Source organism: Populus euphratica, unplaced genomic scaffold, assembly GCF_000495115.2.
Source record: "Populus euphratica unplaced genomic scaffold, PopEup_1.0 scaffold30.1, whole genome shotgun sequence".
Lineage (NCBI taxonomy): Eukaryota > Viridiplantae > Streptophyta > Magnoliopsida > Malpighiales > Salicaceae > Populus > Populus euphratica.
This window is the reverse complement of record NW_011499869.1, coordinates 1,673,872-1,696,088: the sequence shown is the minus strand read 5'-3', so window position 1 is coordinate 1,696,088 and position 22,217 is coordinate 1,673,872. Positions and strand designations below refer to the sequence as shown.

Below are 22,217 nucleotides of genomic sequence, written 5' to 3'. Positions count from 1 at the left end.
TAACAAGTTGATATAATTATATGAACTAGTTGATCATTTTATACATAAACTATATTTTTTTTAATTTTTTTATGTTTTATAAGTGTTGATGATTTAGTTGAACTTGCGATAACAAATAATTTTAAACAATTATATGTAAATTTAACATAATTAGATGAGAGTTTACTTCAAACAGATTATATTGTTGGCATAAAAGATATATTTATAAACTAAACATATCTAAAATTAAGAAAATATTTAATTGCACTAAACCAGAATGATAACTTTGATATTTCTTTATTAACATTTTAATCTAACATTTCTTCTTGTTGGTTTTAGTTTATTTTAAAGATACTCTATTTTTCAATTACCTTAAACATCTAAACAAAACTGGAAAATTTTGAGGATATTTCATTAAAACATAAAGCTTTCCTTTTTTCTTCCAAACTTTTTATCCTTTCAATTGTATCTTTTTACAGTCTAGTTAGATGAAATTATGGTAAATTTATCGAATTAAAAGATATAGGACTAAAACTAAAACACAGAAAGAATATATGTCTAGTTAACCCAAAATTCACAACAACTATCATTTTAGAATAAAAATTTATTTTATTTATTTTTCAATCTTTAAGTTAGAAAAACAAGAAAAAAACTCATCAGAAAAAGATAGAAAGAAAGAGAAGGCTGTCAGTTATCATGATTTATTTTAAAAATCAAAATGATCAAATTTAATGTCAAAAGATTTCATTTAATAAAAAGAGTTTGATGGTAGTTTTTTGGCTTTTATCTTAATTGAAAGAGTTGATCATTCTTTATATAGTTTTTTTTTTCATTTTATATTGTTGGAGCAATTTGTAACGTTTTAAGTTGAGAGATTACTTATTGATGTTTATAAGGTGTTTTTTAATCAAAACAAGTTAAAATTGAATCTTGAACTCAAAAATACCATAACCTAATTTTTTATTCACCCTTTAGTTGATGAAATCTAGAGTAGTAGGCAACATGTTATTTATTTATATATTTTTTTAAAATAAAAGCACGAAAAACATATTGTTCAACCCTTAGAAAAAAAAAAAAACAACGTCATGTCATGTGTATGGGTTTAACCTAAAATAAATTCAAACTCACCTTATATTTTTCTATTTGGGTCAAGTTTTGAACTTAACTCTTTTTTTTTTCAATATAAAAAAATATTTAATATGATAATTCACCGACCTTTCAATTTTGATATGATTTTTAAATCATATTATTGGTTTTCATTACAATGTTAACAATTTATTTTTCAATTATTATGTACATAATATTGTAAAAAATTAATGGTAATAAAAAATTTCTCATGAGTATTCATTTAAAATCAATTTTTTAATTTTAAAATTTTTAAAATATATTTTAACATGATTTTATCACATTTATTCTTTTTTAGCCTTAATCACATATAAAAATATGGACACATTGTTTATATACATATATATATTAACTTGCTTTTACAACTATGAAATTTCTTTCTTAAGATATTGATTCCACTTTAAAAAAAATGCTTTTACTACAATAATCAAGAGATGAATTAATAATATTATTTAATTTAAATTTAAAAAATACATGTTTTCTGCTCATCTTAAATAGCTTAAATTTTTAACAAACTTTTGTTTTAATTATCACTTTTATTTATTTAGTAGGAAAGTGTGATCCTAATAAAAAATAATCATTGTTTTTATTTTTTTTTCTTATGGTTAATATTATTGATTGCTCTATGGATAATTATACATGATATGTCAAATTTTGATAACAATTTGCTCATTAATATTAAATAAGAAAAAACATCTATATTTATTCTAATTCTTCTCGTTTTTATCAAATTAAGAGCTCACAAAAAAATGTGTGCTTTGTTGAAAAAATATATTAATAACAAAAACATGAATTATACTACAAATGTTTTCTATGAAGTTTAAATTATTTATGTTCTAACAAAAATAATTGAAAAGATTCATGCAACTTGAGATTATATATATACATACATTAGATTTTCAATTCAATTTTCTGTTAGAATCAATAAATTTGTTACTAGCATACTAAATCAAACTAGTAATATACTAAATCTATATATTCATGAAATGAAACAAAATTCAAATGTTAACCATTTGAAAGTTGATCCCTGAAATAACGGGGGGGAGTGGGCGGGACTTGCAGTATATAAAAATAAAAAAGAAAAAAGAAAAAGAGAACTTACTATACTTCTTGAAGAACGAAAAACCAACTTTAGCCACCATCCTTGTTGTATACCTTTTTTTTTTTTTTTTTTGAGTGAGAAAGTATGTTGGATCTTGTTCTGATTTTTTTCGTAATCACATGGTTAAATAATTAAAGTTATTGAAACTCAAACCTACTCGATTTCATGCAAATTATGGTGGAAATACACACTTGATTTCGGGACTTTCAACTTTGGATGCATTGACTGTAGATTCAAGGAAAATGCAAAGGCTTTTATTTTTTTTTCTCTTTTCAGTCGACAAGACGGCTCTTTCTGCATTTCGGGTGAGAGGGAGAGCTAGTTTCCCCAACTTCCCGAGTGACGAAATGGCTTGAAAAGCAGCACTATTTTCTGAGAGCAGGACAAACCATAAAGAAACATGTAAAATCACTTCTTCAATGCATTTTATTCAGATGACAGCAATGCAATCATCTCAAGCTACGCTCAATGAATAGGCATGACTAATTTCATTTCACGATGGTACGTTTGGTCTAAGAGTAACGATCGAGGTTAAAGATGACACTGTTCTTAACAATCCTTATTTCAATAATTTTCATGAGAGAGCTGGTTGATTACAAGAGATGCCTTGATTACTCCCCGAATTGGTTTTCTGTAGGGTTTCTCATACACCTCAAGCATCGAGGGGAGGTAATACAATCTCTCCCTCCTCTTTTCTCTGTAAAACCAAACTAAATAATTCTTGTTTCTCAGTCACCGATCATTACTAATAATGATTTATTTCTCTCTATATATTCTCTATAAGAATTTACGTTCAATTTATCTTTTAAATGGAAACGTGATTTCATTTTTATGGTAAATGTTAGTTTCCTTTTAATTTTTAGATTACGTTTGGATCAGGTACAAATCATGTTCTTAAAATTTTTTAATTTTTTTTAAATTAATTTTTTTTATATTTTAAATTATTTTGCTGTGCTGATATTAAAAAATAAAAAATATATTATTTTAATATATTTTAAAATAATTTAAAAAAAAAAAAACAATTTCCAACCACAATCCTAAACAATCATTTATACTTGCAAATGCTTGTGTAAGCTTCTTCTTTTTAGAAAATTCTCTTTTATTTCATAAATTAATTTACCAAGCAATTTTTCAACTACAATACCAATAACTTATTCATGCCAAGAATCCTTTTAGATCCAAATATCAACGCTCCAACCCCACAAATTCTCAAGGAGACCTCTACACAACATGAAACAAAAAATAAAGGGTCTAAATAGGTGAGGCGATAAACAACACCAAACGAAATGGCAGGCTCTTGAATCATAAAGTTGTAGATAAATATTTACCTGGACTGCCAACAAGATCAGGTTTAGTGATAGAGTATTAGATTTGGAACTATGAAAAGGAAGAAAAAGAAAAACCCAATGACCCAATGAAGGTTGTTATTCAATCAAGGAATGGCTGGCAAATAACAAAAGAAACAAACGATTAATTCAGGAAAGTTGTTCAATTTACCCTTAAGAACCTAGCTAGAGCCAAGATAGGGTAGGTCCTTCCATGGCATCCAATAGCCTCGCATGAAGGGGGAATTGAGCTGATTTAGCCATTGGTGTAAATATTCTTAGTTTTGTACCAAATTAAAGCCACTTTTGGATCCTTGTGTGGTAATTAGGAAAATTAAAGTAGAAATTCTAATCTGGTACCATGTCTTAAGAGCAGATTAAGGTGTGGTCAGTACCGTTTAAAACATGAAGACAAAAGAAAAGTGTGTTATCATGCCAAGCAACAAACTCAATCGATTGAAAGTAACTGAAATGTTACTCCAATGACAACACTTAGATAGCCCATGAACACAAAAACACAGGACGAGTGACAAGCAGGAAACAAAAGCGACAGACCACCGTAACCTTTAATAGACAAGTTACGTTTGACCCGCTTTTGATATAAAGTTTGGTTTGTTTAATTATCATACCTATCTTTAATTTTTGAGGTGTGGGCTCATATAGCAAGTTAATTTGCTTCATATTATATATATAAAACACAAGAAAGTTTCACAAATATGTAAATCTAAATACAAAATTTAATTATTTTTAAATCCATCTATGTTTCACGTTAACCTGAAAAAATTAGGATTAATTTGAAGATTAATTCATACCAGAATTTTAATTGAATTAAACAATAAATTAACATGGGTCAACTTAGTTTCATCCAGTCAGATTGATCCACACCTTATTAAGCCAACATTAAATAAAAAAATAAAATTACATCATTTTAATAAAAATAATTCCTTATAACTCCTAAATCAAACTACTAATTTAATAACTTGAATTTTTTTTTTTACTTAATTTACAAGTCATATAATAACTATACTCAAAACTTAAAACTTAATGAAAAAAATCAAAATTAAAAGAGGTTTTCAATGAGCAAATACAAGCAATTTGATGGTACGCCTACTTAAAAAAAGAAAAAAGAAAAAGAAAAAGAAAAAGAGAGAAAACATAATTCTATAGGTTACAAATTTAATTTTCTTTCCACATGTTTATTTCTTTTTGTCTAAAATAAACACAATAAAATAAATAATTAAAATAGAAGCTACAGCCGATCATTTACCCGTTAAATAAAAAGTCTTTCCAAATTACATTAAGTGCGAGTTTTGGACAAAAAGTTCGCCACAAACTTCGGTAAAGAGACTGAGATTTGTAGGCGAGAGATGATGACGTGAAGGCCCAATCAGCAAAATGGAGGTGGAGACATGGTTTCAATTTGTTTTTAATTTCGGGAAAATAAACTCTCACGTGCCAATCACGGTCAAATGACGGTGCCCAATACGGTACACGTGTGAGCCCAATTCTCCAATAGAAACCGTAATGTTGGAAACATTGACCGTGTATTTAGTAAGTACCTCCACCTTTATTACAAGACCGTGACCGCGTGCATATAAATCATGGTTGGCCCCTCTTCTCAACCACAAACCATGGGTGCAGCTAATCTCCTGTCCTTATCCCTCCAACCTTTTTCTTTTCTTATGGTTTTTTTTTTTTTAAATATCTCCCCCATTTTATAAGAAAATAAGATGAGATTCAATTAATTAAGACCAATATCCTTTCTTTTAAAAAATAAAATAAATTGGGTTTGTAGCTGAGAGAGAATCTAGCTCAGAAGTTGTGCTTAAAAGCGAGTTCTTGATTAATTTATATCTCAACCATATTTTGATATCGATTTTACACTGAATTTTAATTTAGCTCTAATTAGAATATGGTTTGAGATAATTAAACTGTTTTCAAATTTATAGATGAAATCTTGAGTTATTACCATTTTGTAATAATTTAGCATAAAACGAGAAATGGATTATTTCTTAATTAATTGTATTCTCATTGTATTGGTTATAATCAATTATCCAGAAATTAATATACATTATGGTACTCAATTAAGCAGAATAAAAAAAATAAATCATGGAATTAAATAAGCATGGAACACGTGTATATATGCAGGCGTGTCCATAATACCATATGAAATCGTGGAATAAGAATTATTTAGTGCATTTTTGGAAAATAAAGCCTCCAGTAATAGTGATTAATTTTAGTTGTAATAGATCTGGATATGTATGAAATTGATCAGTGATGAACAATAATCAATTTAGTTTTTAGTAATGAAATTTTTATTATTAATAAATTATTAATTATTGATGAGAGTTTTTTTTTAAAAAAAAGAGTGGAGAAAATCAAAGGTTTTCAAACTTAATAATCCATGTTGTTAAAGATTCAGCCTTTGTGCTGGACATTGTAGAAAAACTTATCATTTCCATAATTAAATGAGACTTTTGATACTGTGGATTGAATTTAATTTATTTTATTAAAGTAAAGGGTATTTTTAGATGAGTTTGTATATCAACCATAATTAAGTTCTTTCTCTAAACAATTATTTAAAGCGCGCCCCACATCCTTAATAAATTAAATAAATAAGAATTATTACGGATATATATTATCCTTCAAATTTAGACACTTGAAAAAAATCAAGAAACACCATAACATACATTTTCACCTATCAAGAAAACATTTAAAGATTTAAATTCAATTAATAAGAAATGTATATAAGTGGAGATTGGCCAAACCTACCATCAAAACTAAATTCTCCGCTCCCGGCCCCTCTGTCTCTCTCTCTCTCTCAATAAAAGTAAAATAAAAAATCGAACACAAAAGGTCTACTATTTATTATAAGAAGAAAACAAGCACCATGAGAAGAGCCCCCCCTCTCTAAGCTTTCAAGCATTGTAGTGTATCCAATCCCTCCCCCTCCTCCCCCCTCCTATTTTTCTCTCCTCTTCTTGATGTCAAATGAAAAGGAGGATCCATACAATTACGATCCCTTTTACTACAATATTCAGCACCGAACCAACCGGCCGGTGTCGGTGTTTCCATTCTTCAATGACAACAATCTCTCCGTGTACAATCAGCAAGCACCCACACAAAGCTTACAAGGGTTTAACGATCCCCCGTATATGAGCTTCACTGACTGTTTAAATGGCTCCGCGGATCACTATAACACCTTATCAAGAGCCCTCACCGTGTCTTGCTCATCATCTGAGGTAATTAGTCCCATTGAAGACGGTTCAAAGAAAATTGGTGCTGGAGAATTATCAGCAGCTACTTATGAAAACCTACCATCCACACCGAATTCCTCCATATCTAATTCTTCTTCTAATGATGGAGCAACCGAAGAAGACTCTGGGAAGATCAAGAAAGATAAGCAGCCAAAAGAGAGTGAAGATGGGGATGGAGATGCTAAGAAAGTGTAAGTTTCTTGATTCTCCTTTGTAGTCTGTAGATTCATGCATGGTAAAGGTTAACAAGCTTTTTAATTACAGAATTAACTTCTTTAATTTCTTTTCTTTTCTTTTTATAGTTGATTAGGGTTTCTGTATACCACTTTTTTTTTCCCAAGACAGTTTGTCAAAGTCTTTTAATAACTGATGAAGTTATTATTGCCTTTTCTCCCTGGTTGTTTTTCAAACTTATTACAAGACTTTTACTCCTAGTGAAAGGGATATGGGCAATCTTTTTCTTATAAACTCCTGTACCATGCGTAGAACTATTTGAATGCTTAATTTCATCATTTTCCTGGAAGTTAACGCACAAGATTTTCTGAATAAAATAGAGTATTATCCTTTTAGTGGATAGAAACCCTAGTGCAAAAATGAAAGAAATCTCTTCTTGGACTATGAAAATCTCGCTCTATGCTCTTTGACTTTGTATTTTGGTGATTACTAGGAGCAAGACAAAAAAGAAGGAGAAACGGCAAAAGGAGCCACGGTTTGCCTTCTTGACAAAGAGTGAAATTGATCATCTCGAAGATGGATATAGATGGAGAAAGTATGGTCAGAAGGCCGTGAAGAATAGCCCTTATCCAAGGTCATTTTGCTCAATCATACACACATATATGCATCCATAAGATATGTACTAGAAATGAATCGATGAGAAATCAAAGAATGCAGCTCCAAATAATTGATAATCATTGTTTGAGCTAAAATTATTTATTTCATTCAGTTAGATTTTTATTAGCCGGATATGCTGACGAATTGTTACTTCATGTATTTAAAGATCACATCTTTCGGCTATCATTGCATTCATGGTGTTAATTTTATCCTCTAACTCTATCAAATGATAATGCTGTCAAACCAAATCTTTTGTCACCCTCAGAGTCTCTAGCTAAAGATAGTGAGAGTTTCCATTTTGTGAAGCCAAATTTTAGCAAACAAATGTACTCCCAAAAATGGGCAAGCAAAAAACTAATTAAGAACTTGATTTGCCTATATATTAGTACTGTGATTTTCTAACATGTTTCCTGCTGGAAGAGCACATTTATACATCATAGCTTGATGACCACTGCATTAATAATGCTCTTATTACCCTAGCAGTGCTAGCTGGGTGCCTTAATTATCTACGAAGTAGTTAGCCTCGATACCATTGGTTCACTATATATCTTTCATTTTCTTGACCTTTGCTTAACTCTTAACACTGAACACTGCACATGAGAAAATTTAGCTGGGGTAAAAAAGAAAAGAAAAAGAAAAAGAAACTCTTGCAGCTGGTAGCTGCAAACTCAAAGTATGGTGTTATCTGTAAAAACTCTTTCACATTGGAAGCTTTCTTCAAGATCATCACAAAAGAATATTTTTCTCCTTTGCTTTGAAATTGCAGAAGTTATTACAGATGCACCAGTCAAAAATGCACAGTTAAGAAACGTGTGGAAAGATCATTCCAAGACCCATCAGTCGTCATCACCACATATGAAGGGCAGCATAACCATCACTGTCCAGCAACTCTTCGAGGCAATGCTACTGGAATGCTACCACCTTCCCTTCTGGCATCGACATCAATAGGGCAGAGCTTTCCTCAGGATCTCCTGACTCGCTTACTACCATCGAGTAGCCAACAAGGCGACCAAACTTCGATGTTCTATCACAGCCTTGCTCCACAGAATCAGCAGCTGCAGCAGCACCAGCTCTATTCTCCTGATTATGGCCTTTTGCAAGATTTAGTTCCCTCCTTCATCCACAAGCAACAGCCATGATCTCCCCCTCGATATCCTCTCTCTTTCTTTAGTGTACTTAGATTCCCATGGATGAGCTAATATACCAGTATGGTGCTCCCATAGAGCATTGAATGCATCTTTCTGGCAACTGGATTTTATATTCTCATTGATTCTATAAAAACCCTATTCGCTTTTGTCAAAAAATGAATGATGGGGCTTCCCTTCATAGGAATGGCAGTTTGCTTCCCAAACTGGAAATGAGAGCATTAAGTGACAGGAGACGGTGCTGGTATAGGACTGCACTCAATTTAATTAGAATTGCGTTTATATATTGGACAGGGAGGTGAAATTGCGTGTGTGTATGTTGGGGTGTGTGTGTGTGTGTTGTGTATATATGCAAGTGCAATTAATTCGGTACATAGCTTTTCGATCATTACGGGGCTGTGAAATTGCAATATATATATCGGAGATGGCTGTCTCCTTTACTTGTAAATGATCAATTTGATCCTGCTATGCTGTGCAAGGAGATTGGATAGTCGTAATTACTTTTTAATTTGAATATATATATTTGGCTTTGACAATTTATTTCTTCTTGTCAAAAGTTTTTCCCATTTTGAAAGTTCTCTTCTTTTTCCTAGTAAATTTAATGATATTCTTCTGTAATTGTCACGACTAGCGGTTATAAATGCCGCGGGCTAATGCTTCCTGTACTCTCTTTTTTCTTGCCTTCCTAAGTTTTTGTCAAACCATACATAAATCTTTCATGTATTTAAATTGACTTTCAGTACAGGTGAAGTTGAATATTATACGCTTTGCATGTGAGGTAGAAAATATAAGAACACAGATTAAAAGACAAAAGATTTTCCATGAGAAATTTATTAGTACTTGTCCCAAAAAAACATATCATAAATAGGAGCCTTGAAGAGATATATCATATAATGTATGGACATTAATATATATATATATATATATATAGTGAATTTCGCTCTTCTTTAGAAAATTATATTTGAGAATAACATGGTTTTAATTATACGTAAACATCCTCTCCAAGATTAATTTTATTAATTAATTTTTTTAAGATAATTGATTGATCTATAATTTTAAATATCACTTCACCTCTCACCAATCTTTTTTTACCAGTAGCAATGAACTAACTTAACGGCTAGTGTTAGATTGTTTTATTTTAAAATTAGATTATATAGAAAAAATGTTGTTATTTGTCTCATAAAATATTTTAAATTGCTATAATATTTTTATAAATAATTTTTTTATGATTCTTTTTAAAATTATCTTTATTGATTATATTGAAAAAAACACTATAGTTTTTCTCATAAAACAAAATAATATGAATTACTACAAATTATTTATTCAGTCTCTAAATTTTTTATTATCAATATAAATTTTTTCATCATAAAATATTAATTTTATTATATCTTTAATTTCTATTATTTATTTAATATTATTTTATAATTATAATATGTTTATTTTATAAACTTACAGCCGCGCGGGCATGCCGTGTGTGTAGATGCATACAGATATTCGGACTCGCGGCAATTTGTCTGTGACCCCAATAACATTCCCGTGGTATTTATTTGCTATAATACATATCGATGGGGAGGGTCAGTCATGTGCGAGAGCCCGAGAGGAATCGAGATAAATTATTTAATCCGACGAGACCTGTTCGAACACAAACAATTTTAGACAAGCGACAGAGACATGTAATAATTAGGTTTGCTTGAAATCCTAACCAAAACACGCTTGTCGAAATTGTTCGGTCTAAAAAATTAAGGAAAAATGTATATATAGGTCTAGCATCTTTGTCTTTTTAAAGCAGACTTGAGAAGAGGAATGGAAAGAGGGGCCTTTTTTAAATGCCCATGGTAAAAACAGCCTCTCCGTCTAATAATTTAATTTTTTTTAGTTAAATAGTTCTTTAATATTAATTTAAGATTTTGTTAATTAAAACATTATCAGTTTATATTTTTTTTTTAAATTACTTAATAAAATATATCAAAAAAATATATACATCAAATTTTCAGACTTTATCACCCCTACCAAACGCAACTAGTGGTTTTCAGTGACCATAAGTAGAAGGACGTAGAGAGGTCAATTTAATATACCAGCAGCCGTAGACTCCAAATAATTTGCTTCATTTTAAATTAATGTCTCCGAAATATTGAATTGTTAAAGCTCTTCATCGATTTCAAAAGTCAAAATCAACTCGAATCCCATAAAAAAACACATATTCAAATTCCCAATCACTGATCATTACTTAATTTTTATCTCAAGAAACATTGTGGAGGACAAATTTATATTTCATACAATGGCATTATTGAATTCACGCAGTAGCTAGGATTTGTAGGGCGTGTCCTTATTCATTGACTAACCTGCCAAGTTTTGGCAATGACACTGAATTTTTTTAACACAAAATGTATGCAAGTCTTCATGTTCCTATTCCGACGAGTCTCAAGAAACCGAGTTGAAAATATTGCATTCAAGAAATATATTGGTATGAACTGTTTCATTGACAATGAGCATTAGGAAATTTGTTGGATTAATGGTGACGGAATGAAATAATTAATACTAGCTTGGTGCTCACGTTTTGGAGCAGGCGGAACTACTTTTTTATACAAAAAATAATATTTACATATTAAAATAAGATTAAAGCATACATAAAAAACTGGTTATAATAAATATAGAATAGATAAATACCTCTAGCCAAATCTATAATGACTAATAAATAATGTAAAAATATAAAAACACTCTTGATTCCAAGACAATTATATTTTTTTTAAGAAGGTTATAGACAATTGTAGTGAATAGTAAATTGTTTATATGGCTACAAAGAAATATTCTTTCTTTTTAGTTATTACTTTTTATTATTTTCATTATTATTATCATTACTATTAGTATCATTCTTATTATTATTATTATTATTATTCAAGGGGTATTGTGATTCTTTTACTACTCATAAATATATTGAATAGATATAAATATTCCCATGCAAATTCATAATAACTAATTCATTATATAAAAAACCAAAAATACTCCTAGTTCAAAGACAATCAATTTTTCTTGAGAATGACAAAAAAAATCACCACTATAGTGATGAATAGGAAAATAGAAGGGAGGCTATAGTGTTTTTACCTTCTACTATTTTAGTTGTTTTGTAATATTGGAGAATTAAGAAACTAATTATAGGATCAATGGTGGATTTCTACATTAAGGAGCTTAAGGTGCCAAGATTATCTTATTCCTTCAACGGTGATGTGCCCATGTCAAACTTATACCAGTGATGTATTGTTGCACAAATGAAAAGGGATTATATTCATTATAAATATATTCTCTTATCCTTTCACTTTCGTTATTGGCTCAGTTTGTGGACGTGTCGATAAGAATATCTCGTCTTCTATCACTATAAAATTTATGTGAATTGGTTCTTAAGCGGATGGCATCCCCCTTCTGCAAAAACTTCTTATATCTTGTTGAATCTCAGTTCGTTGATCCGTCTGAATTATATATATACACATTCTGGTTGTTGATTACAAAAAGAAAAAGAAAAAGAAAAGGAAGGAATACATGAATAAAATGAGAAATAATAATAGAAATTAAAGCAACTAGCTCTTGTCTCTACTGTAAATAGTCTAATTGTATCACCTATGAACCTCTGTGTAAGCTTTTGCTTGATGCAAGCCCTTCCCCCCTCCCCCGCGGTCAAGATTATGTCTGGGTGGGTCTCGATATTGGGCCGATCTGATAACAAACTTGAGATTATCAGTTTCAAAATGACGAGGCAGTAAGGCCTGAGAGCACCCTGTTCAAGAATGGGTCAACAAATAAGAAAGTCATAAGCCCTAGGCCCAAATACAGTTTCAGTCTAGAAGGAGGTAACCATCCAAGTGGACAATTGCTCGTTTGAAACCTGTCGATCAAGCCCTTCTATTTTTATTCAAGTCGTTCTGAACTTCTGATCCTGGGAACAGAGACGCAGCTTTAATGAGAGATGTCGCGGTGAAGGTTTTTCCTCTCTCTGTTTTTTTTTCCTGAATTTCTTCTTCTATCAAGACTGTGACTTGAAGCATTTTATTTTTGGGCTATTTGGGAAAGTGAGCAAGATAAAAAATAAAATCGAAGTCACTATAAAGTGTAGCCATTTCATATCACCAAAATTAAGTATTTAATTACGACATTTCTTTCCAGAAAAAAAAAATCATGGATACATCCCTGCAAGAATTGGGTTCCTTTTAAAAATTTCACGGCAGAATAATGTGGAATAAACCAAGAAAGCTTTTGTTAAGGTTATTTCTATTATGTAAAGATTTTATTAAGAATTCCTTTTTAATTAATTAAATATTTGAGTTCCATTTTTAGCTTAATCCGAATAAAAGGAAAAATTACCAAATGCAATAGATCATGACTTGTTATTTTTATTCTGACATAATTTTATCAACTAGTTACGTCTCAAAAAAAAATGCCAAATTTATCTTCATCAACCTGTCAAACCCAGTTCTATAACCTGAATTATATGTTCAACTAAGTTAATTAATTTTTAAATTTTATTATATAATAAAAGTACAAAAATTAATTCCAATGAATGATAAAATCTAATAAAACTCATTAGAAAATGGAAATGAAAAAATAAAATATTAAAAAAAGATAATAAATAACCAAATGACCAACAAAAAGAAATTCATGGGTCTGTTACAAAAAAATTTGGGTGCATGGGTCAGAGGCAAACCCGCTCGCCCAATTCCTATTAATTTTTTTGGCTTTTTACACGGGACGGCATCCACCCCTTTTTCTTTAAACAGAGAAACATAGATAACATATAGTCAATAACATAACATAAAATATTGTCACCACCAATGTTCAAACCCGCAACCTTCATGAAGACAGCGGTAATTGTTCATACTAGGGGTGTTCAAAATAACCGATTAACCGAAAAAACCGATAAAACCGAAGAAAAATTAACTGAAAAAACCGAACCGAAATAAAAAACCGATTAAACCGATTGTCAAAACCATAAATTTTAACAGGTCCGGTTCGGTTTCGGTTTTGAACCAATAACCGGAACAAACCGAACCAAACCCATTAAAAACCAAAAGTTTCATAAATATTTGAGATATAAATAGTTAACCTAACCCTAACAGTTAACATAACCTTCATGTCTCTCACAAAAAGCCGCCGCTCCCCCCCCCTCTCAATTAATTTCTAATCTTTCCTTTTTCAGTTTCCCAATCTTCCTTTCAGTTAATTTCTAATCTTCTTTTCTCGTTTCCCAATCTTCCTTTCCAGTGAGTTTGTTGAATGAGCTTTCAATGCAAATGTCACATTTTTCAACTTAACATACACATCTAAAGAAAATTGGTGTCTAGTGAAAATTAACAATTATTTCTTTCCCTTGCTTCTGTATATTTATAAGCCTCTGTAACTTGAAAATTTATAGTAGCTTATACTTGCTATGTATACTTCATAGGAGAAGAACAAAGCTACCACAAAGACAAAATCTTTGCGCATCTGTCACTTATTGTATTTTTTTCTTATTTTTATCTTTCCTTCCTTTTCATTCTTAGTTGTCTTTCTTGTGGTAAGTATTGGTGGTAATGGTTGAGATCGATGGGACTAATGACAATGAAAACCATGGAGGAGTTGTTTTGGATATATATTAAAGATAATTATCCTTCATCTGGCTCCATAAAGGAAGTTTTTGTCTTGAATTTATTTGCCTTTCATGCAAAAGGTGCTGTAAAATCCATCTGTTTTCTGTGCCTGTGTTTTCTCCTTACCATAAGAAAAATTTGGATGATGGATTAGGTTTCCCAGTTTTTTGCCAAAAAAACCGGATTTAACCAAACCGGTTTTCGGTCCGGTTCGGTTAATATTTCATAAAATTAATATAATTCGGTTGGGTTGGCTTTTTGAGTTTAAACCGAACCGAACCGAACCGTGAACACCCCTAGTTCATACTATCAGACGATTAGAAAATATTATCATGGTTAATTGTTCATATGAACAGTAAAACCAGTCCATTTCTTTCAGTTGTTTTGATAATTAAAGAGGGTGTTAAAAGGTACACTTAGCTTTTCTTTTTTCTTTATCACTCTTGGAAAAAAAAAATCCCAAAACAGAAAGAAAAATATATGGATCGGTTTGACACTATTTCTTGTTTTGTGGGTTTCTAAAAACTTTTGGCCTTTTGTTTTAGAAAATAAAGGGAAGAGGTTTTATATGGATGTGATTTGACAGGTATAATACACTATTACTAGTTATTAAATATAGCAATTGTTTTTTTTTTCATATATATATATATATATCGCAAATGGTAATAACAGCATAGTGCAGTTTTGGGACGTAGCAACGAGGTGGCTACGGTTGGCGGCATGCTAAAGACAGCGGCACGACAGCAGCAGCAGCAAGAACTATGGTAAGATTAAGGCCAGTAATGTTGCTGATAGAGACGATGATAGTCATAGAAGTACTAAATCGATGGTGGTGGGCTGGTGATTATTTTATTAACAGCAAGTGAATAAATATGATGATGCTAATAAAATGGCAGGTCATAGCATGCACAGAGGCCATAATGGTGGTAGAGGAGTTCATGATCTGAATAAACTACTGATATAATCATAGTAAAATTGAACGATGGTCGCTGCTCGTATTTTATCAGTCATATGTGCTTTCTGTGACGGTAGAAATGGTGTTAACAGCGGAGCTACCATCTTTTTGCAAATAAAAACTTACTTGATAATGGTATTTTTTTTATCGTAATGGTATTTTTCTTTTTCAAAAAAAGAAAAGAAAACGCAACGAGTAGCATCTAAATATGTGCATAGATTTCCTTTCTTGCTGTATAAATAAAGTACTCTCGAGAAAAAGAAGAGCAAAAAGAGAAGTCTTACAAATTTGTACGGTGTGATTATGATTCATTGCATTGCACCGATCAATTAAGACAACGTACAAAAGCAGCCTGAAAATCATGGCTGCTCAGAACCATCTCAAGACTGGTAGCTATTCCTGCAGGTCTGGCATAGTACAGCATGCAGGTGACCTTTTCTTACCATAAAAAAAATACATATATAGCATAAAGATGACCTAAGCGAATGGAACTACGACGAGGGGGGCTGTCAACACTATCCCGGGGATAATTTCCAGAATTAGACCGTTGCATGTCCATTATTGGACAAAAAAAATAAGAAAGTCAAAAGATGGGATCCTCTGAATTCAAACTTAGATCCGAAGGAATTGTCCAAAAAAAAAAAAAGACGTGGAGAAAAAATTGATAATTGATTGAAAGAAAAAATGTTTTTCTTAAATTGAAATGCATATTATTTATTTATGCCTTATTCTTTATTTTGATAAAAAAATATTTTAATAAAAATAAAAGGTAATTAAAATAAAAAACACAAGATTCTCAATAATTTATTTTTCTATAAAAAATATTTTTTTTATTAGTAGCATGTGTTTTTAAGCAAAAACTTAATGTGGCTGTAGGAAAAAATAATTAATTAATTCATAAAAATCATATAAAAAAATATTTTATTGTCATTCAATCATATTCAATCATATATAGTTATTATATATTAAGTTATTGTAAATATAATCTAAAAAGCTCCAATAGCATTTGAAAAGTAGAGTAACATGATGGGAATGAAGTCTGGGGCTTGAAACATAAATGCACATAACTCCAGAGATCAGATTGGAAAAACAAAGACTTCAAGGACCAAAGTGAACTTTTACCATCACCTCCTCACGCCTATGAGCAGGGGAACAGGAAAAGCTCTGGAATATATTTCATATAATATGAATAAGGATCCAATAGCATGCTAAACGAGTCAGAAAAAACATTTGATTAGTTCCACGACATCACGATCATAGACATGGAAGCAGATACCCCACTTGTATATTTACTCATGAGCAAGTAGCTCGCTGAGAAAACTCAGCTTTACGCCACATGCTCAAGGGACAAGTCATTATAGTACGTTAAATGGTACTGAAAAGATGACAGAATGCAGTGATGAGAAGAGATCAAGCACAGTGGAGCGTGCATCATTGTGCTGCAGCAAACGGCAAAACATTGCATAATAAAGAGCATGAGGGGCAGTAATGCCTGCAAACATCATCGTTTTTCATCAATGAAAATCATATTTCATTAAAAAAAAAAAAAGGAAAGGAAACGGAAAAGTGTAAAGTGAAAGGAAATAATCATTCACCATCCCAAGAACAATAATCATGTAAGCAACAAAGTATGAGAACCATAAATAATTATACTCGTTGTAATGAAAAGAAAGCCCATTGAACCTCAGCAAACATCTGTACAACTCTCTCTCTTTCTTCTCTCTCAAGTAGCCCTTTTTTTATGGGATTAAAAGCGACTCCTCATTTGTGTGCCAAGGCAGTATGGAACGAAGGCCAACACTCCACGATCAAAATGCGTAAACTGGATCCAAGCCACCTCTTCCATGCAGGAAGAAAACAAACATCTAGATTGTGTATTACCGATGAGTTATTGAAATCTTTTAATTTAATGGATTAGAAGGTAATGCTTCTCCCCCATAGTGCTCGTCGGTCCTATCCATGAGTTGTCTCAAGCTGAACGGCTTTCTGAATCCACCACTCCCTTGTTTTCACTTTCTGTTGATTCCTCTCTCATGGATTCAATTTCCATGCTAGTAGTACGAGTCTTTCTGTTCCTCCGATCCTGCAAAGGATTGTACAAGTCAAATTCATGAGCTCTGCAATACTGTAATATCATGAGCATGGTAAATGACAAGAAAACATCTGAATAATTTGAGAGAAGATCTCCGGAACAGACTAGGGAACAGCAAATGCAAATAGGGCAGACCATCTCCCTGAAGCAATTGCTATCACAGAATATAGCTATATCACATGGAAGAGTAGGCTTCAAAATAAAGCCAAATGGCATTATCCATGATGCAAAAGTTGCCCTATTCATTATGCATACTCGAGGATCATATGTTGTCATAATTAATGGAAGATATCATAACTTTGCGTGAGGAAAAACAAGATCTTCCTCGAAGGATTCATATAGCAACAAAGGTGTCCACCGCAAGTGTCCAACCTATCCTCTGATCAGGAAATTTGCAGAATGAGCAATAGGAAAGAAGCTCAAAATAGATAGTTTCCGGGGAAACCTATCCCTTCCAGAGCAAGTACCTTATAAAGGTTACTCCACACAAAAACAGGATGACAGGCTATGCACCCTTCTGAAATGAAAATTAGAATTCCCAAATTTCCATGAAAATATTAACTGCTGAATGGGGATGAAAAGAAAAGAAAAGAAAGATCATACCTCACGAAGCGGGTACTCATCAGCTTCAAGCATCCTTACAACTTGGGTCATTTTAGGTCTCCTTTCTGCATCAGGATCAACACACCTTAGTGCAACCAAAAGAGCACGTTTTAAAGCACGAGTTGTTGGTTTAACTTCAAGATTTGGGTCCACAACTTCCTCAGCTCTTCTTGTCCCAACCATCATTTTAAGCCACTCAAGAAGATTAACCTGTCATATGTAAGTGATGTGCACTAAGGAAAAACTCTTCAAAGAAAAAAGTCAATATTCTTTTCAAAAGAAGGTGCATGTGGTGTGTAATATACATCAAAGAATATGGTACCTCATTAGCTGGCCGGCCATAGTCCACAGGGTCCCTTCCAGTCACTGCTTCTATCAGCAGGACTCCAAAGCTGTAAATGTCACTCTTCTCATTTAGTAAGCCTGTGTTAGCATACTCTGGTGCAACGTAACTGAGTTCCACAAATGAGACACCCATCAAGAGATACTCACCATAGAGACATAAACCATTGCACAAGTAAAAAAAATGTACACATACCCAAATGTACCCATAACTCTTGTTGTGATATGACTCTCTCCAGAACCAAGGAGCTTGGCCAATCCAAAATCAGAAACCTTGGCATTAAACTCGTCGTCAATCAAAATATTGCTGGATTTTATGTCTCGATGAACAACCTTCGGTTCTATTGCTTCATGCAAATAAGCAAGCCTGCCTCAGGTTTACAAAACAATTTCATTATCTTTGTATGTACATCCAGGGAAAGAAAATACTAATTCCATTTCTGGCATCATCCTTTATTGAAGTTTTCCTTGAGAAATGAGTTAAAAATCAACCACAACTAGATAACCACTTTAGATGAAGTAAATAAAAAATAAACTGTCCAATCTATACATTTAATGGAGGTTCTTTTGAAATAATGGACAAATGTGGTTTGAATAGAGCTAAGAACTTACGCCTTAGCAGTACCCAGAAGAACCTTCATGCGGGCCTCCCAAGTAAGGATACCATGATGATGCATTGCCCCATGCAGCCATTGTTCTAAGTTCCCATTATTCACATATTCATACACCAGCATCCTGTGCAAATAATTTTTTTATGCAAAAAATCAAACTCAAAGATGATCAAAGAAGCTATGCCAGGGTAGAATCATGAAGCACATGCCAAAGACTCATGTGAGACTGCAAGGCAGAAAATAACATCATACCTGTGAACTCCTTCGATACAGTAGCCAAGAAGCCGCACAAGATTCTTGTGTCGAACATGACCTATAGCCTCCACTTCGACCCTAAATTCCTTCTCTGCCTGTCCCCTAAAACCACAATCCAAAAGAAAATTGTTGGATAAACTAATACAGCAGTGGATTTTGGCATCACAAAAGTAAGAGGTGACATCTTTAAAGAATCCTTACAGATTGTTAAGAAGCTTCTTCACTGCTACCTCAGTTCCATTTATTAGTGTACCCTTGTATACAACTCCATATCCGCCCTCGCCAAGCACATTCTCTGCTGCAAAACTATTTGTAGCAAACTCAAGATCCCTAAGTGTAAACCAGTGGCCCCATCCAAGGTGTGAAAATTCTGGCAAGCCGATTAAGGGAGAGGCTGTAACAAGTCCAGCGTGTGATAATGAAGATTGCTTCCGAAAAGTCCCAGAGCTTCCTTCTTCCCCTGAATGGGAACTGCATGCCCTTTCATGATGATAAATCGAGCTGCATTGACTGGCATTGTCAGGATCACTAGATTTGCTCATTCCCAAATGAACCTGCATTTTCTCTGAATTCTTGTCACTCAATTTATCATTGACTGTGAGGAATAAACTGTCAGGGTGATCGCTGAAATTTTGAACCCCAACCCTATCAACCTTAATATCTTTTGATGTATTTGGTATTTTGGAATGCGAGTACTTGTCCACTGATCTCCTAGATTTCCTCCGAAATGTAACCCATGCAGATAAGGCACAGAGAATAGAAATTATAAACACTCCTACAGATACTCCTATTAAAACCCATAGTTTCAGACCAAAAACCGATGTCTTCTTTGATAGTTCTGCATTCAAACTCTCAGATGACATCTCTGGTCCTCCAGAAATCACAATTGAAAACTGTATTATGCAATCTGACTTTACACCAAGAGATTAACAGATATCCACCTGGACAAAGATAAAATGTCATGGATGTAAATACACATCAAGATGACCAACTGATGAAGTTTTGAACTTCTTGCACGAGATGAATGTTTTGTCCAACACTTTCTGAAGTTAACAACCGAAGAAACGTATTGATTAAAAAAGATTTTTATTTTCCCGATTAACACTAAAACCTCAAGGAAATGAAAACAAAGGAAAATTAATCTACTGGAAAGTGAGTAGAATAAATTCTTGGCTTCATCTACAACTATTTAAAAGGAACCAAACTAAGAGAAATTAAACAAAAGAAGGGATAGGAGAGAGTCCCCAGGACACTTAAAGAATTTAAATTGCATAACAATTGGCAGTTCCTTAAGGTTTCTGCAGTGCATACAAACATGTAAACAGCTTCTACGCTCCAGGTATTTGACAAATCAACTGAAACCCATTTCCAGAAAAGTCTCTCTGACCCAAGAAAACAGTGCAAAATCAAAGTTCAACGAAAAAGTATTCCCAGACCCACAAGTCACGAACAGTTAAATCACAAATCTCAAAACTACGAGAAAAAGGAATAAGTTCTCAAAAAGCATCTCTTATGATCCAAGTAAGAGACAGATAAAGAGATGTGAAGCCTTCGAAGAAGAAGAAGAAGAAAAAAAAGGGAAGGCATTTACCTTTGCAGTCATCTGAGTGTCAAAGCTACCCCCCTTGATATTCTTCCTTGAGCACCCACAAAAGCAAATAAAGGGCTTCTCTTTTTCTAGGCAAGTGAGACTCAATAAGCATGGATAGGCCAATGTAGACCTGAATAACACAAATCAACCAAAACCCAATAGCCACAACAAGGCAGAGCTGCAGAGAGTAGTAGTTTAGAAGCACAAGTTGCGGCCTCCAATTGGCCAAAAAAAAAAGAATTTTGTGAATAATAAAAGAAAGAAGGAAAGAAATGGCAAAGAAAGAAAGACAAAAATCAAATCTTTCAAGGCAAAATGTGTAAAGGGAGAGGGGGGGATAGTAATATAAATGAGGATGATTCTAGGGGCCTAAAAAAGATAAAATGGGTGAAATGGTTGGTGGGTCTTTGTGTGCATGTAGAGGGAAGAGAGAGGGGCCTTTCAGAAAGCTGGAAAGGAAGCTTGGTTTGCAATGGAGGAAAACACGGAGAGAGAGAGGGGGAGAGAGAGAAACAGTAAAGAGAAAGCAAAATGAAGTGAAGAGAGGTGGCATTTATAACCAGGTAAAGAAAGAAAGAAAGAAAGATTATACTAATGAGAACCCATCAAAAAGCAAAGGAGAAAAGTGAAGGGCAAGAGATGGACAGAGAGAGAGGGGCAGAGAGTCAACATAACAGTAGGGAACTCCAAATCATAGCTTGCCCACGAGGTTTACTTACCAAATTGTCCTTTGTTTTTACAGGCTGTTTAATCCTTTTTAATCGAAATTTACAAATTTTAATGAAATTTTATATTTATAGTCATTTTCAGTATGAAAATAAATTCCAACTAGAATTCAATACCTAAAAATAGATCCTCTAAATGGAATTCAATTTAAAAATTCTAGTGGAATCTTGTATTTATAGCCATTCGTAGCGTAAAAAATAAATTTGTAAAAGAATTTAATTTCTAAAAACAATATAAAAATAAATCAAGCATTAACCTTTTTAATTTATAACAATAAAAAAAGATGAACTAATGTTAAAACTATTTTTTTTTAATACTATCTCTTTGTTTTTTAATATAACTATTCTCCATCTTGTCAACAGCAAATATTAATCACTATTAAAACCTCATTATCATCACCAGAACCCTATTTTCTTCTCATTCAATCATATATCATATTGCTTGTCTTTAATTTTGTGACTTCTTCTCGTTCAATCATTTATTTTACCATTTGTCTTTAATTTTGTGACTTGTCTAGTCGTGGAAAAATAAGACATTGGAAAAGGGTATTTGGATTTATTATTTTTGGGTCATTTCAAGATGGATTGAATTTGGTGATATAATATATTTTTAAAACTTGTGAATTTAAATTATTTATTAATTAAATTTAAATTGAACACTGTA

At 32.4% G+C, this 22,217-nt stretch overlaps 2 protein-coding genes across 3 annotated transcripts; one reads left to right on the top strand and one right to left on the bottom strand.

Moving 5' to 3' along the window:
• The first annotated feature begins 6,337 nt into the window (after window positions 1-6,337).
• LOC105126917 (probable WRKY transcription factor 71) lies at window positions 6,338-9,269 on the top strand. Its single transcript, XM_011027947.1, has 3 exons — window positions 6,338-6,979; window positions 7,456-7,596; window positions 8,386-9,269. The coding sequence occupies exons 1-3, from the start codon at window positions 6,516-6,518 to the stop codon at window positions 8,756-8,758; spliced, it is 978 nt and encodes a 325-aa protein (XP_011026249.1). The 5' UTR covers window positions 6,338-6,515; the 3' UTR covers window positions 8,759-9,269.
• Window positions 9,270-16,883: 7,614 nt separating this feature from the next.
• Window positions 16,884-21,484, bottom strand: LOC105126916 (probable receptor-like protein kinase At2g42960). 2 transcript variants are annotated; one of them, XM_011027945.1, is made up of 9 exons: window positions 20,829-21,484; window positions 19,439-20,178; window positions 19,235-19,339; window positions 18,984-19,106; window positions 18,568-18,738; window positions 18,352-18,481; window positions 18,030-18,239; window positions 17,894-17,943; window positions 17,331-17,417 (listed from the first exon to the last, which is right to left on the bottom strand). In XM_011027945.1, exons 2-8 carry the CDS (start codon window positions 20,098-20,100, stop codon window positions 17,932-17,934), a joined length of 1,413 nt encoding a protein of 470 aa, XP_011026247.1. In that variant the 5' UTR covers window positions 20,101-20,178; window positions 20,829-21,484; the 3' UTR covers window positions 17,331-17,417; window positions 17,894-17,931. The 2 variants fall into 2 exon arrangements, with proteins under 2 accessions (XP_011026246.1, XP_011026247.1); XM_011027944.1 differs by lacking the exon at window positions 17,894-17,943 and having other exon boundaries at window positions 16,884-17,417; window positions 20,829-21,482.
• Between the last annotated feature and the right edge of the window lie 733 nt (window positions 21,485-22,217).